At 39.2% G+C, this 16,760-nt stretch overlaps 2 protein-coding genes across 5 annotated transcripts; one reads left to right on the top strand and one right to left on the bottom strand.

Moving 5' to 3' along the window:
- Positions 1–68: 68 nt before the first annotated feature.
- Positions 69–6,172, top strand: TIMM9 (translocase of inner mitochondrial membrane 9). Of its 4 annotated transcripts, none has more exons than XM_087727886.1 (4): positions 69–87; positions 2,176–2,239; positions 2,483–2,578; positions 5,605–6,172. In XM_087727886.1, exons 2-4 carry the CDS (start codon positions 2,201–2,203, stop codon positions 5,737–5,739), a joined length of 270 nt encoding a protein of 89 aa, XP_087584012.1. In that variant the 5' UTR covers positions 69–87; positions 2,176–2,200; the 3' UTR covers positions 5,740–6,172. The 4 variants fall into 4 exon arrangements, with proteins under 4 accessions (XP_087584012.1, XP_087583994.1, XP_087584003.1 ...); XM_087727868.1 differs by lacking the exon at positions 69–87 and adding an exon at positions 97–398; XM_087727877.1 differs by lacking the exon at positions 69–87 and adding an exon at positions 97–342.
- Positions 6,160–16,760, bottom strand: TOMM20L (translocase of outer mitochondrial membrane 20 like). The gene is made up of 5 exons (XM_087727848.1): positions 16,628–16,760; positions 12,055–12,098; positions 9,153–9,234; positions 7,580–7,722; positions 6,160–6,300 (listed from the first exon to the last, which is right to left on the bottom strand). Exons 1-5 carry the CDS (start codon positions 16,758–16,760, stop codon positions 6,256–6,258), a joined length of 447 nt encoding a protein of 148 aa, XP_087583974.1. The 3' UTR covers positions 6,160–6,255.

Genomic DNA, 16,760 nt, shown 5'->3' on the forward strand with positions numbered 1-16,760 from the left:
TGCAGCTGGAACTTCCGCTATCTAAGGAGCCGAAGACACTGCGCATGCCTCTCAAAATCCGCCTTTCTTTTCCTCTTCCCATTCGCGGTACTCCTTTTTAATTCCCTCGCTCCCCCAGTTCAGTTATGGTAATTTTCCGGGTAGAAACAATTTTCTACACGAGTGGTTCCTCCGCTCACATGCCCTACTTATAGAACTATTCCGTTCTGTATATATCGCTTCCTGATTTGCCGCCTTTACTAAGTGAAAGTGAGAGCAAAACAGCCTTTGTAAGCGGTAGGCACGCCTAGATGAGAGGAAGGGGACAATTTACAGTGTCGCGCACATTTGGTGGTTGCTACGGTAGGTAAACCTGCCTGACAGCTCCACCGTCGCTGATTCGTGTCCACCGCCACGAGGTATGTAAGTGGAGGCGAACGAAAGGAAAGCTACTCGTGTTGTGGGGAGTTGGTGTTTGTCGTAAGCAAAAGTGAGGAGGGAAGCAAGGAAACGAAGAATAAAAGTAAGAATTTGTAATGCACTCGGTAGGGTTGCATCTGTTAAAGATTGCAGTTGTCTCCCTGGAGAAAGTCAGTGGGATAGTAAAGCTTTTTTTTTGAATGACCAAAATCACCGAGGGCAAGCTTCGTTTGCTTCAATTTCTGGACGTTGGACTGCAGTGATAAATGAGAGATTTGAGGTTGGGCTTCTTAGTTTCTCAATATGCTCTAGCGCTGCAGCGCTTCTGAGGAAAGAAAAGATGTACAAGCTTTCATCATGACCTTGACAATCCATCAAGCTATTTCCTAGGCACCAAGCTATTTCCTAGGGCTCATTAAAAACTCTCGACCCAGGAGACTGGAATGTGATTACAGAATTAGTGTTATAAAGGTCCTCAGCAATTGAATATTAAAAGTATAATTTAAATATAGCATTAAAAAGCTGTTTTACAAAATCCTGTTGGATACACCCAAATGTCTGTTCCAAAATCCTCTTTCTACAGCGGGCAGATAATGCCTGGGGAAAGCCAAAAGTGATGTTTCATATTCCTTGAGAATGCACTGGCTCTGTTGTTGAATATAATTATATGTTGCGATTTTCACAGCCTTATTCTCCTTGGATTTATTTAATTCCCCTTTACAGTTGCTTAAACATGACAAAATTATACACAAAATGTGCACTTAATTTGATATGCATAGCCTTATACATTTATGTCCTATTATGTTTATGAAGAATGGAGAAGAAATGTTTCCTTAGCTTTTCCCTCTTATCTTCAGAGCTGCCATCCATGATATCAATCTAATAGTAGTAAAGCACATGCTGTTCCCAGACTAATGTAGAGAAGTGTTGTCTCTCAGAAAATTGACAGAAGTGTCTCCCAGAGGAAATATATCCTGAATGCCTGATAACCTCTTCTATTGAAGACAATTAAGATTTAGTATTTGCTGAGATTCAAAGCAACTGAAAGTCTATTTCAATGCCATTACCATCCTCACCTAATGTCGGCCCTCTGAAAGAGCTGGAAGAAATGATCGAAAGCTTATATGACTCTTTGAGAATATATGGATTGACTGAATATATTGTTCTAATGCACAATGTATACTATTGGAAGAACAGAGAAAACCATGTCAGGTTCAATGCTTAAAAGTTCTTATCAGGAAACATTATTAAATAAACAGAAATAGAGATTTAAAGGGTTATTTCTAGATTGTGATTTCTTTCAAAGGCAAAATCCACAAGAGCAATTGTCATGTGTTACGAAGTCACTTCCGTTTGTGTAACTTGAAGCTTGTTTGATTAAAATACTGGAGACTCCATTTATGCATTACATAGAAATCCACATTGAAATATCTCTTTGAAATGGCTGGCTAGCTTCTGGAATGTAAACATACCTAGTGATAAAGGACCATCACATATCTGGATAATTGGTTCCACCAAATAGATTCTGTTACTGTAAGAATGTGTCCATTAAATACTGCTGGTTAAAAAGTGATGTATAAATTACAGACTGAAGAATTCAGCAAATCTTTCTTTGTGAATTCTGTTTCACAGAGCAGCATTAGAATGACCAGTGGGCCTTTGTATTCCTTCTGTTCTCTTTCTCCTTAAAAACAGTAAAGATGTAAACAGCAAAGTATTGAATTGAAAAAATGTTTTGAAATAAACATTGATTTAGATGTCTTGTTTTCTGCATAGGTGGCAGTTGCCTCAGAATTAAAATATGGCTGGACAAATATCAGAATCAGATCAGATCAAGCAGGTAAATACAGTTATCATTTTTGAATGTGTTTGAGTGCTTTTGAATGTTTGTATTACCACATAATTTGACACTTGAATAGTCTTCCCTAGAAAGAAAGCTAAAGTTAATATCTGTATCAAATGCAAATATTACCCAAGTGCCCTTGCTTTTATGGATATTTCTTGTTCTCAATTTGTCCTTTATATTTATTTCCTGTGAAGAATGGGCACAGCCAAGTCTGAATATCTATTTATTTATTCACAGTTTAAAGAATTTCTTGGAACATACAACAAACTAACAGAAACCTGCTTCTTAGATTGTGTGAAAGATTTCACTAGCCGAGAAGTGAAGCCAGAAGAAGTATGTGACTTATTTTATTTGTTTTGGATTGTAACGGGTAAGAAGTTAATGCCAGCTAGAAAGTTGCAGTACGATGAGGGAAAGATAAATGAATTAGTGCTAAAACATCAACAATAATCAGACTTTAATTAGATGTAAAAAGATCCTTCTTGGATCAAATTGGTATTTATCCTAATCCAGAATCCAATTACTAATTCAAGTCCAATTTTGCGATTCAGGCAAGATAAGATATTCCTGGAAAATGATGGTTTTGCCAACTAATTTAAAATTTGCAAGTCATACATTAGAGACCGTATACACAGAATATGCTAGATAATTATAGTTAATAGGTAATAGTTTATTAATGAAAATCCATTGTGTTACAGAGATTTATCTCAAAGCAGCAGGGGAAAAAATCCATGAAATTGAGTCACAAAGGGCTTGCTTTCATTGGGCAAGTCTTATATCTTATGATATACAAATTGTAAATTGTATCAATATCTCTTTCCCCTTCAGCCCTAGAATTGCTCAGTTTAGGCATCAGCATGAAATATTACATATTAGGAGTCTAGCAGGTACTGGGCACCAAACAAAGACCAATGTGGGAAGTAATTACACATAGTCCTTGATTTAGGACCACTCACTTAATGACTAAAGTTACAATGACTTCAGGGAGCTTTATGGTCTGTTCAAAGTACTTCTGGCTATCGTAAAATGATCACATGATTGTAGTCTGGATGCTTGGTAACCTGTTCTTATGACTAATTTCCAAGTGTCCTATAATCACATGATCACTATTTGCAATTTCTCTGCTGGCTTTCCCAGAAAGTCAGTGTGGAATACGGTAGGGAATGTTGCAAACTGCTGTTGTCTGCCAAGAAGACTCCCTCTTACCTCTGGGAGCTGGCTGAAAGAACTGCCTTCCAAGGGGAGCTGAACTCCCTTGCTGTGATTTTCACAGGCTCTGAGCTCCCTTCCACATATAGAGAGCTGACATCTTGCAGGATGCAGAAATGGAACTTAAATCCTGATGATTTAAACTCCATTTCTGTACCCCACAGAAGGAGTTTTCTTCCATGGAGAAAGAGCTAAGACCTGATATCCTTCTGATATCCTGATAGCTCTTCCAGACACCTCCTTCTAGAGATGAGAGGGATCCGAAATCCAAGTAGAGAGTGAAGAGGCAGTGCAATAAGATGAGGAACTTGGATTAGCTCAGGCAAGAGGACGAGGCCCAATGTAGGTAGCACACTAATGTCTTTTCACTAGTGTCTGTACTTGGATTTTGGCAAGGAGGATTTTCACCTAAGCAGAGAGAAAGCAGAGTCAGGAAAGGAGCACAGTGCCTCAGGGGGAGGCCCAGTATAGGTTGTACATAAGTATCTCTCTCACTCAGGCTGAAGTTCTGCTTGGATTTTGGCAGGGAGAATTTCAGCTTCTGAGTAGAGACTCCCAGGGTCTCCCCTCGCCCCAAGGCACTATGCACTCCTTGCCTGGAACTTCTTGTGCAAGCACTTCTTGTGCAAGCACTCCCCTCGCCCCAAGGCACTATGCACTCCTTGCCTGGAACTTCTTGTGCAAGCACTTTTATTTAATAGTAAATTCCTTTACTATTTTTACAAATAACAAAGTGATGGACATATCTAACACACCTTCCTCCTCCTATTATCAACAACACCCCTGTGAGGTGAGTGGGGCTGAGAGAAAGCGACTGGCCCAAGATTACCCAACTGGCTTTCGTGGCTAAAGCAGGACTAGAACACAGTGTCCTGCTTTCTTTCTAGCCTGGTACCTTACTCACTGGACCAACTGGCTTTCTCTTAATGAACACAACCAAGAGTGCTGGGAACGCAGTCACAGGGTGTCTAATTTAACAAGAGCTTTGTCCTTTGCTTGAGATTCTGATCCTAATTGTGGTTAAGTGAGGACTACCTCTATCTAATAGAGTTAGAATGGGAAGTTTGTCTTCTCACAAGTTGCAAGCGTAAATAAGAACAGTTCGCTTGTCTAAGCAGCCTCTTCTAGATATTAATTAAAAAGTTGGGTCAAACTGAGGATAGGTGGTATGCCAATGAATATAGTTATTCTGTTGAGTTGTCAATAGATTAAATCTGCTGTACAAGTAGAATGCTCTTTTTGCAAGATTGATCTTTTTTCTTGTCCTCTGTATTTTCTTGTATCTCCCACCTCCCTTTCCAAATTACTAGAAGCATATTTTACATCGTGAGCTCTATCTAAGGGGGGATCAGCAAAGCTAGAAATCTTGCACTAATAGTGCAATTTTTTGCCTCTTAATTTGCATTTTACTTCTGTTAAAATAAATTGAATTCCTTGTTAATAACCAGTGACATAGATTATTCCCCCAGGAATTTTCAGGTTCTTTTGTTACAATCATACAAGCTAGCAACTATCATTACATACAGCAGCCGGACAGTCTACTTAGAATCCGAGAAAACAATTACTTTTAAGTACTGGAATTGTTTTTCCTCAATGCAAAAAAAAAAGAAAATCATAATCCAATCTTGTAGTAACAGAGATAGGCACAGTGACCAAATCTCCCATTTATTTTGGTATTTGAATAGACTTTAAAGAAAAATGATATATTATTTTCTATTGTTAGATAAAAGCTAAAAGTTCAAAATTCTTTATAGTAGTACATCCGATAATTTGTCACTAGAAATGAAGGAAAAGTATGTTGAAAAGCAGCACTAGACACCAATATCTTAGTGTCTTAAAATTAAGAGATTCTAATGCCTCAATTTTCATAATTTGTTTTGAAAATACTGACTGTTAAATTATCATTATAGCAAAAGGAAGTGTTTGAGCAAGTTCTGGGTACCTGCTTCTGCTTATATCTAATGTTTTATGAAGTTTTAAAGGAATTTTTTATAGATACTTAAATGTAGCATCAGAGGCCCTGGGATGAGAGTTTATGAAAAGTAGTGCATAAACATATATGTGTGTAAAAAAGAGCATTTTAAAATACTTTACATATTTAAAAATAACTGAATGACAAGTAGGTTCCTTCTGTTTTTTTCCTTACACAGATAACTTGTTCAGAACACTGTTTACAGAAGTATTTAAAAATGACCCAGAGGATATCTATGAGATTTCAGGAGTATCATATTCAGCAGAACGAAGCATTGGCTGCCAAAGCAGGACTTCTCAGTCAGCCCCGCTAGAAAACCACAGATTGTCCCACATGAAGGAATGCCAGCATTGCCTACACTACATGTGAGGATGCCTGGTGTCTTGTGCTATTCCAACAACACTACCACCAGCTCAAAATGGGACTGCTTAAAGAATGATTCAGTTGTCTCGAAATATCTGGTCTACAGTTGGGATTGAACAGCCATGGAGTTTATGGAGTTTTTTTTCAAGATTGTCTTTTATTGTAATGCAGGAATAATGTTGATTCCATCTTTTCTGGAAAGATGGATTGGTTCTACGTGTTAATCGGTTACAGATAAGGAACGAAAACACATTTTATTTTTTATTGTTTCTAATACAGTGATTATTCATTTTAAAAGAAAAATGTGTTGTCCAAAATTATATGTAAAAGTGTCTAAAACAAGCTTTATTTTTTATTTAATCAAAGTAAAAGAGATAAGAATTGCTGTTGCTTTTGAGAGGTTTTTTAGAATAATCAACGGTCATTAGGTACTCTCTTAAGAAAAGCCTTGTGCAACGCTGCATTCTCACTCATCTCCAGCATTCTGCTGGCTCACAGCTGGCTCAAATCGCTAGTAAATGGGAAGAAATAGAGTAATAATGCACTTAGATATCAAACTTTTTGATTTTCTAAAAACTATATTCTAAGAAGATATTTATATTCTTAGATAACAAATTTTACATCCTACTTTCCGTGGACACTTGCAGGTCTTATTTTTCCTCTGGATACAACATTCTAACTTAAAGAGACTACTTTCGATGGCAGGAGTGGGCAGGGGTGTCAAATTCACTTCGTCATGGCAGCATCACGTGACGTATTGGGACTGGTTTTTTTGGTTAGGTTTATAGGTTTATTGGGATTTATATGCCGCCCTTTTCCCTGAGGGGACTCAGGGCGACTTCTCCCCTCCTTCACTAAACAGGGCGTAGGTGTGACACATCTGGCCCATGGGCTGGGAGTTTGACATCCCTGATCTAGGGAATAATTTAAAGCAGTGGTAGTCAACCTGGTCTCTACTGCCCACTAGTGGGCGTTCCAGCTTTCATGGTGGGCGGTAGAGATTTGCTGTAACTCTGCTTTATAAATTTTATAAAGTAAAGTTAGTTCCCTACTGGTGGGCGGTTAGAAAATGTTACTACTAACAGAGATACAAAAGTGGGCGGTAGGTATAAAAAGGTTGACTACCCCTGATTTAGAGGCATATCAAGTTCAAGAATAAAAAAAATTAACAATTATGGACCATTGGAAACAATATGGTTTAGTTTATATAGCATGGTTACCAAATGTGATTCTTGCATTCACATACTATACCTAAGTAAATAAATTGATATGTCATTTAATGGGATGCACTGGTTCATACAGCATAAAATAGTAGCTCAGTCTTCACTCTAAATCACATGTAGTTTTGTTTAGCCTAGCTTGCTGTGTGAGCCTGATGATTTTGAGAGGGGAGTATTAATTTAAGTGAAATTAAATTTATTGCTATCTTTTAAAAGCATTATAAAAGTTTAATTCATATTTTGCCCAGAAAAATGAAGCAGCATTGAAATCTTGCTACTCTCCAAAAATAGGAAGCCTGAAGAATTTTCTTTTTCCAGGAAAAAAAACACAAGACTTTACACTGTTGCATAGAAATAGCTTCCTGTTGATTTTTCTTTTTTTGAAAAGCTTATCTGCTACCAGTAGTTGTATGTTTGATTTTGGAATTAATGAATTCTAAATTTTTCAGGTTATGTTAGGGCCTTTTATGAGCCATGAATATAAAATGCTGTTCTACTTTTGAACAGCAGAAGTTTTGAAAATGATTCTACTGCATTCATTAATGTTTTAAAAGTTTCAAATTTACCTACTTGAATAGTATGCGGGATACTGTGCACAAGCATTTCAAATACTCGTGGAGGTAGAGTTTGCTCCAAGACTTGCATTAGCTGATTTGGCTGTGCGCACACAGAAATAGCATTGATGAGGTGCTCAACACTCTTCTTCTGCTCTCCTGTAATTAATTCATATTCCTAAAATTCAATCCATCATTCTTAAAACCAGTTCAATCATTTATATTATATGCACTTACAATTTGCATTCTATATCTAACCCCAAACATTGATTTAACCTTCTGTTGTCTATGCTGCAATGTGACAAAATTATACTAATTGCTACAGCAAGTGAAGCAAAGGTAAAAGGACCAGCAACTACATCCTCTCTGCCTACAGCCTTTAAAGTAAGTAGCCAAAAGAAAAACTCCCTGCGTGTATAAAACTCCCTGTACAAAAAATTCAGATGATAAGCTTACTATGAGTTTCCAAAATAATAATCACTGACATAACTGAAAATAATAATCATCATAGATTTTTTCATAGTATGTGTATAAAATTCCTGACCCATATGATTTATTTTTTAAAAATGAGACTGTAGAACACCAGTGAAACTTAACTAGGCAGAAAAGGCATGAAACTATATCCCTTTATTTTTCACCATATTTAAAAATTCTAGGGCATTTTGCCTTGTGAATTATTTCTACAATTATAGGACTGGATTGTAACATATGCCAAATAAAACAATCAAGATTATTCTGTAATTCATCAATGATCCTGATGCGAAGTCTTTTATATCTCAAGTATTTTTTGTTTATAATTACTGTACAATAAGGTACATTCAAATTTATGTGAACAGAAGTATCATTTGGAATCATATTAGTCCCATGAGTGAAGTCAGAGCTGTAACTGATAATGCAAGCCACTTTCAAAACAAAACAGTGACAGTCAGAGTTGTAACATGGTAACTCTGTGGTTAGTAAAGCTGAGATAAGCTGTCTAATTTTAATTTTTTTATTTATTGTGCTTTTAAGTCACTTGATTCCTGGCAAATGCATGGACTAGGTCTCTTATTTGTTTGTTTGTTTGTTTGTTTGTTTATTTATTAAATCGATTTATAGGCCGCCCAATCCCGGAGGACTCTTAATTTCCTTCACAACATTTTTGGAATTGGATTGCCACTGCCTGCTTCTTAGGGCTGAGAGAGTGACTGTCCCAAAGTCATCCAGCTGCCTTTGTGCCTAAAGTAGGACTAGCACTTACCGTTTCCAGTCTGTTCCCTTAACCACTACATCAAATTGAATCCAAATGTTGCTGGACATATTTTCAACAGGACCAGGAAGCATAGCCGATGCTGAGTGTCAGTGGGAAACACAGTTTAATAAAAGGTCTCAGAATCCCGTGCCTAAGCTAGCTTTCACCTTTTGTTTTTACCATCCAGCATTGTGGAAGAACATCAAGTGAAATAATATCACCTTTACTCATCACTTTAATTTTCAGAAGCAGAAACATTTGATTCAGTTCCTTACATGTTGCCAAATCATGCTTCATTAAAATGGGTGTTTTTACTATTTTCAAAGTTAAATATTTATCACATTTCTCTCAACTTTACCTTTTGTCAACCAAAGTTCTCCTAGCTGTATCTCCTGAAGAAAGAACTCTTGTATTTGTTCAGATTCTTTTAGCTTGCGTAACTAAGGGTTTGGGGGTTTGTTTTTTTAAAAAAAGAAATGGAAATCAGTGAATTAATCTGAGTTAATGACAGTTTTTTAAAATCTATAATTAAGTTTCCAGTTGTAGAAATAGATCTTATGAAGGCTTTACAATTACAATTTATGAAGATGCCTATTGGTTTCAGAAAAGCCATCAGGTTCTATGAATGTTTCATGACTACAGCTAGTCCCCGACCTACAGTCATTCATTTAGTGACTGAAGTTACAATGGCACTGAAAAAAAGTAACTTATGACCATTTGCTGCAGCATCTTCATGGTCACGTGATTAAAAGTCAGCTATTGGCAACTAGCTTGTATTTATGACAGTTGCAGAGTCCTGACATCATGTGATCATCTTTTGCAGCCTTCTGACAAGCAAAGACAACGGGAAAGCCAAATTTATTTAAAAAACATCTTAGCAATTTAACAACTGCTGTGATTCACTTAACTAAGGCAAAATATGGTGTAAAACGGAGCAGGTTTCACTTAACAACTCTCTTGCTTATAACAAATTTTGGGCTCAAATGTCATAAGTCATGGACTACCTGTACTGGCATTTAAAGGGCATTTTATTATTGTTATATTATTGTTTCAATTACTGTATTAGTATTTGTACATTTAACAGCATAACTCTAAATACTTAAAAGTGGAAGATCTATATACAGTCAAACATGCTCATGTAGTTCCATTGCTGGACACATTTGGGATGTATCATAGATATGGCGATGAATACATACAGTATCCTTTCCCAGTTTCTCTTATTTATTATACCTTTCGGTGCCACCCATTCCAGCATTAAAGGTGAATGCTAAAAACTATAAAATGTTACAATTCTAAAAAGCCTCAGTACAAATAGATGTTAAGTCCTCTTCTAAACCACACTGGGGGGGGGGGGGGAAGCCTCAACATTTACCCTACAATATAGAACCTGATTTAGAAATATAGAAAAATAATTTTATCATAAAGATATCTCTGGCAGAATCCGCAGAAGGGATGAGATGACTTGAGCATGAATAAATACCTCCTGAAAGTAATTTGGGCTGAAGATATGATTGGGTTCAAAAACAACTGGTAAACTAAAGCAGTTGTTTTAACGTGGGCATGATATGGCAACTCCTAAAATGCTACTTGCCAGCTAAGTAACTATGTTTACTAATTCAGGGTCAGCTGAAATTTCTGAACTGCATCCTCATCAGCATGCCAGGTCTGAAGGATATTGGGAGATGTAATTCCTCAACATTTGGATAATTTTCCTGTCTGGATTGAGAGACTAAGGCAGAACTGATATTAATTTCGAGTAGGGGGAAATCACAGCTAACCTGACATTACAATAGAATAACAGAGTTGGAAGGGACCTTGGAGGTCTTCAAGTCCAACCCCCTATTTAGGCAGGGAACCATATACACCATTTCAGACAAATGGTTGTCCAATCTTTTCATAAAGACTTCCAGTGTTGGAGCATTTACAACTTCTGGAGGCAAGTTGTTCCGCCGATTACCGTATTTTCACCCATATAACCCGCGGGTTATATGCGGTTTTTACATGCACAGCGCCCCCCTGCGGGTTATATGCGTGGGCGGGGTATACAGAAAATATTTTACACGATCGGAGGCTTACACGATCGGAGGCTTGCTTCTTTCTCCGTTTCTTCCCCCACCCCGATCTCAGCTGTTTCCTTCTCCTCCGTTCCTTTCCTCTTCCCCAGCGTGCGCAGGCTTCTTTCTCCGTTTCTTCCCCCACCCCGATCTCAGCTGTTTCCTTCTCCTCCGTTCCTTTCCTCTTCCCCAGCGTGCGCAGGCTTCTTTCTCCGTTTCTTCCCCCACCCCGATCTCAGCTGTTTCCTTCTCCTCCGTTCCTTTCCTCTTCCCCAGCGTGTGCAGGCTTCTTTCTCCGTTTCTTCCCCCACCCCGATCTCAGCTGTTTCCTTCTCCTCCGTTCCTTTCCTCTTCCCCAGCGTGCGCAGGCTTCTTTCTCCGTTTCTTCCCCCACCCCGATCTCAGCTGTTTCCTTCTCCTCCGTTCCTTTCCTCTTCCCCAGCGTGCGCAGGCTTCTTTCTCCGTTTCTTCCCCCCCCCCATCTCAGCTGTTTCCCTTCTCTTTTACTCGTCGCGGGTTATTTGCGTGGGCGGTTTATATGGGTGAAAATACGGTAATTGTTCTGTCAGGAAATTTCTATTTAGTTCTAGGTTGCTGCATACAATTAATGAATATTCATTAATTGTATGTAATATCTGCCTGTCTGTCTTATCTGTCTATCTATCTCATTGCTATACTGTCCATCCTTGATAAACTAACATAGGATCATGTTTATCATTGCTTTTTTTGCCTATGTTTACATACTGTAGGCAATATTTAAATTACCTCCAAGCTATGCCAATATTCTTAAAGTGCTAATAAAATTCTATGAAATAAACACATATTTAACAATGCTTATGGCTAACAATTCTGGCCTCGCATTTTTAAAATACTACTCCAATTTAAAAATGACTACATTAAATCCAATTTTCCCCATCAACTACCTTAAAATCAGGAAAGAGTGTTAAAAGTAAAATTTTTGCACAAATTCAATAATGGACATTTAGGCATCAAAATCAGCTCTGTTCCAGCTGTCACTTGGCTTCTACTTAGAAGGTTCTTAATCTATTGCTGCCTTTTTTAATTAGACTAGAAATAAGAGTTGAGTTCTGACATTTAATTATGGTTACTATTACAATATTCATGTAGAGCTTAAATATATAGTCTTTGTATTTTAAGACTAGGCTATCCAAGAAATCTGCAGGATTTCCAAAGATTATTTTTCACCTCTGCTTTGTATTCTTTTGCTTTTTTCTGTTCTTTTCTTCTTTCTGTAAGAATAATATGAAATATTTAGTAACTACTTTTAATAGCTTAGAACTATGAGAATATTTAAATAAATTAAAATCTTGATTTCTTGCCTTATTACTATTCTACAAATGTTAAATATTTAGATTTTCATTTTTTTCTTCTTCTTCTAGATAAATATATTTCCTAAATAAACAAAGATATAACTAAGTAGGAAGCTTGTGTGATAGAAAAAAATTGACCCGGGAGTTTGTGTGAAATTAGCCTTATTAAAATTGCAAGGAAGTCTGACTGAGAATTTCCCAATTTTTCTCTTTGGACTGGGCAGTGCAGTGTTGCAATGGGTTTGGTTCCCTTTACCACAGCTGGTTTCAATTGGTGTTGATAGGAAGCAAGAGTCCAGCCCACAGCCGGTGCTTTGTAAGATACCATAGGGCTCAGTACTCTCTCTGCACCTGTTTAACATCTACATGAAGCTGCTGGGTGAGGTTATCCAACACCGCAGGATGAAGTATAATCAATATGCCAATGTTACTCCAAACTGGCAGGAATAGCTAACACTCCAGAAGATAGACTTAAGTTACAGATGGATCTTGACCAGTGGTGGGTTTCCATTTTTTTTACTACAATTCGCTCATGTGCATGCGCAGAAGTGTCCAGGCAGGTGGGCAGAGCCTCCCGCTGCCACTACTACCAGTTCGTCCGATCTGGGCCGAACTGGGAGCAACCCACCTCTGATCTTGACAGACTTGAACATTGGGTACTATCTAACAAAATGAAATTCAATGGTGAAAAAAGTAAGGTTCTACATTTAGGCAAGAAAAACAAAATGCACAGGTACCAGTATGTGTGATACCTTGTTCAAAAGTAGTAACTGTGAGAGGGATCTTGGAGTCCTAGTGGACAACCATTTAAATATGAGCCAGCAGTGTGCAGCAGATGCCAACAAAGCCAACGCAGTTCTAAGCTGCATAAACGAAGGGATAAAATCAAGATCACGTTAAGTGTTAATACCACTTTATAATGCCTTGGTAAGGCCACACTTGGAATATTGCATCCAGTTTTGGTTGCCAGGATGTAGAAAAGATGTGGAGACTCTAGAAAGAGTACAGAGAAGAGCAACAAAGATGATTAGGGGACTGGAGACTAAAACATATGAAGAACGGTTGCAGGAACTGGGTATGTCTAGTTTAATGAAAAGAAGGACTAGGGGAGACATGATAGCAGTGTTCCAATATCTCAGGAGTTGCTACAAAGAAGAGGAAGTCAAGCTATTCTCCAAGGCACCTGAGAGTGGAACAAAAAACAATGGGTGGAAACTAATCAAGTAGAGAAGCAACTTAGAATTGAGGAGAAATTTCCTAACAGAACAATTAATCAATGCAACAACTTGCCTCCAGAAGTTGTGAATGCTCTAACACTGGAAGTTTTAAAGATGTTGGATAACCATTTCTCTAAAGTGATGTAGGGTTTCTTGCCTAGGCAGGGGGTTGGACTAGAAGACCTCTTACGTCCCTTCCAACTCTGTTATTCTATTCTATCCAGCTTTACATCTCCATACTTAGTGATCTAAGTGATATTGTGGCTATTGTTTGTAGTGCCACCCTACGCAGAACTAAGAATGATAAACCTGTGGTCCTCAAGGCTCTGCATATCCATAGCCACTCCATCTTATCAGAGTGTATTAGAAACCTGTGGTCCTGCATCCAAGCCCAGATGGGGGAACAACAGGCTTCAACTGAATTCTGGTAAGATGTAGTGGCTGAGATATGCAGAGCCTCGGGATCTAGAGTTTTGATACCTTTAGTTCTGGATGGAGAGGCACTACCTCAGATAGACACAGTGCAGATCTTGGGGGGGGGATCTCCTAGACTTGTAACTCCTGCTCGAAGAACAGGTGACAGTTGTGGCTAGGAAAGCCTTTGCACAATTTCAGGTTGTGAGCCAGCTGTACCCTGTTCTGGATCATGAGGGTCTGTATTCAGTCACCCATACACTGGTATTCTTTTGGATTATTGCAATGTGCACAACATGGAATGGGATATTTGGAAGCTACAATTAGTCCAAAATGCAGCAGTGCATCGAGTTTTGGAGGACTCTAGTGTGGCACATGCAATACCACTGTTACCTGAGCTGCATTGGCTGCTGATTTGTTTCCGGGTCCAATTCAAGATGTTGGTCATTAAACCCCTTTATAGCATAGATCCAGGATACTTTAGGAGCCATCTTGCTCCAATGAGATGGGCCGCCCAACTTGTGCTGAAGGAAAGACCCTACTGCAAACCTCATTAGCCAAGGAATTTGGACTGGTGGGGTCCAGGAGAAACACCTTTTTTGTCATGGCCCCCATCCTTTGGAACATCTTGCCACAGGAGATGAGACCCCTCTTTCCTGGCTTTCAGGAAATGACTTAAAACTTGGCTATGCAGGTTGGCAGGGGGGCCTGGTAGAAAAGATGTTGCCTGGCGAAGGGCTATTGTGGCAGCAAAGAGGCCACACACCTTCTCCATTCGAAACCCATGGTTTTTTTTATTTTTATCCCCTGTAATGCTAATGTTTTTATATTTTAAAATTGTTTTTATTTCCATATGTTTTATTATGTTGTAAGCTGCTCATTGTCACCTTGTACCTTGTAAGATGAGCAGCATATAAATTTGTTAAATACTTTAAAGCAGTGTTAAAGCAGTAGTCCCCAATTTTTGGGGACCAGGGACTGGTTCTGTAGAAAACCATTTTTCCACAGACCAGGTGGATCAGTGCATATGGGAGTACTGGTGCCTGCCCAGAGCACCGGGGACCATTCTGGTACAGTGCTCCGGAGGGCCCACCCGCCCGCCTGTTGTCCTTACCTGTCTTTAAAGTCTTCGGCACTTCTGTGCACACGCACAGCACATACAGCACCTACGCAACACTCCGACAAGCAGCTGGAGCATCACGAAGGCTCACGGAGGTGTCGCTGGAGGGTAAGACGCATGCGCGCATTCATGCAGAGGACGCAGGGCCCCGTTACAACCATATCAGCTGCAACGGGATCTGGAACCCACCACTGGGGTGGGTGGTTTCACATGCAACCTAGATCCTGGGCATGCACAGATGGGAGCTTGTCTCGCTTGCATGGCCCAGTTACTAAGAGACTGTGGACCAGTACCAGTCTATTTCCTAGGGTTTGGGAACCCCTGTTTTAAAGGATTTACTGCTAAAATACTGATCAGTATTTAAATGCTTCATGGGCAAAAATATGTAATGTAATTTGTAAGCATCATAATTTACTTTTCAAGTATAATGTCATGGGAATATAATTATTACTATAATCTGGTATCCCTTTCTAATAAATTACTTCCCCAATTTTTCTTTTGAGATTTCAAGAGTACTTTTAAAAAAAGGTGCTACCATAATGTGCTTGAGTAGCCATTTACATCTTCAATCTGATGGATCTCTCAAAGATAAATTGTTGAGTCTTAATCCTACTCACATAAATGTCACAATAAAAATCTATTGATCCAATGTAAACCGTGTAGGATTGAAATGGGAGATGTTCATGGCTGGTGTGGAAAGAGGTTTCTTCCTTATTTGTAATACTCATTCATGAACCATTGAAATGTTTTATACATAAATATAAGGAAACACAAATGAAATTGAATGTGATAAAATGCCAAACATATTTATAATACTGAAATAGCATTGATCGTAATATTATTCCATTAGATTCACTTTCTATCACAAAACAGATTTTCTTTGGCCACTGAAAAGTCGGTTGAAATGGAGAATTAATAGTTTAATACAATATAGGTAGAGGATCTAAGGGTGTAAGGAAAAACTGTGACTGCTATGTAGGTCACCTTGAGCTTCTGGAGGAAAGGAGCATATAAATCACATCTATACCTAAAAGAGTATGAGGGTTTATTCTAAGCATCTGTAGATTGATATGTCTGTTATTTTTATACAGTATATAACCGAGACAGGGGCTGCCATGTATCACTGCCATATGGGAAAGACAAAGGAAGAAGAGAAGAACTTCAGAACTGAAGAAGCTTCTTGGGTGAGAAGTGAAACGTCTTCAAGGAAAAAGAAGAACGTCCACTTGCCCCTTGAAAAAGCACCTTTGGGACAACCATGACCTGGATGACTGAGAGTCTCCATAGACAAAAAGAGTTGAGTTTATAGCGCTAATTTCACCTTTGTTTCACTCATCCATTGGAGGGGCTCGACCGCAATTCAGCTCCCCACTTTCCACCCCCAAATATCTCTCTTCCCTTCCAGAAGCGTGAAACTGCCTCCACCGTCCTCAGCCTGCACCGCCCTCCAAATCATCTGCCCTGGCGCGCACGGGCTGGGTAAATTACGGCCAGACTGATAGGAAGCGCGGGGCTGCTGGCTCCTCCCGCTTAAAAGGGCCTGCAAAAGGACGCGGGCTCCCTTGTCCCTTTTCGGGCGACCCGGCCGTCTTTTTCCCCGCCCCGCCATTCTCAGCAAGGGCATCCCCGGCCACGCCTTTTTCCTAAACCGGGGAAAAGACCGCAGGGGCGGCCGCTCTCTCGCCCGCGCGGCTTACTTTCTCTCAGCCTCTGTTTGAAGTCTGTGGCGTTCCGCCGCTTTCGGTCAAAGTAGACGCAATAGCCAAGCAAAGCCAGGCCACAGGCGCTCGCCAGCAGCCACAGCAGGGCGCTCCGCGACCAGCATGCCAT

This window comes from Thamnophis sirtalis, unplaced genomic scaffold (genome assembly GCF_051295495.1).
Source record: "Thamnophis sirtalis isolate CommonGarterSnake01/CBP01778 unplaced genomic scaffold, rThaSir2_p1.2 scaffold_1, whole genome shotgun sequence".
In the NCBI taxonomy this organism is placed as follows: Eukaryota; Metazoa; Chordata; class Lepidosauria; order Squamata; family Natricidae; genus Thamnophis; species Thamnophis sirtalis.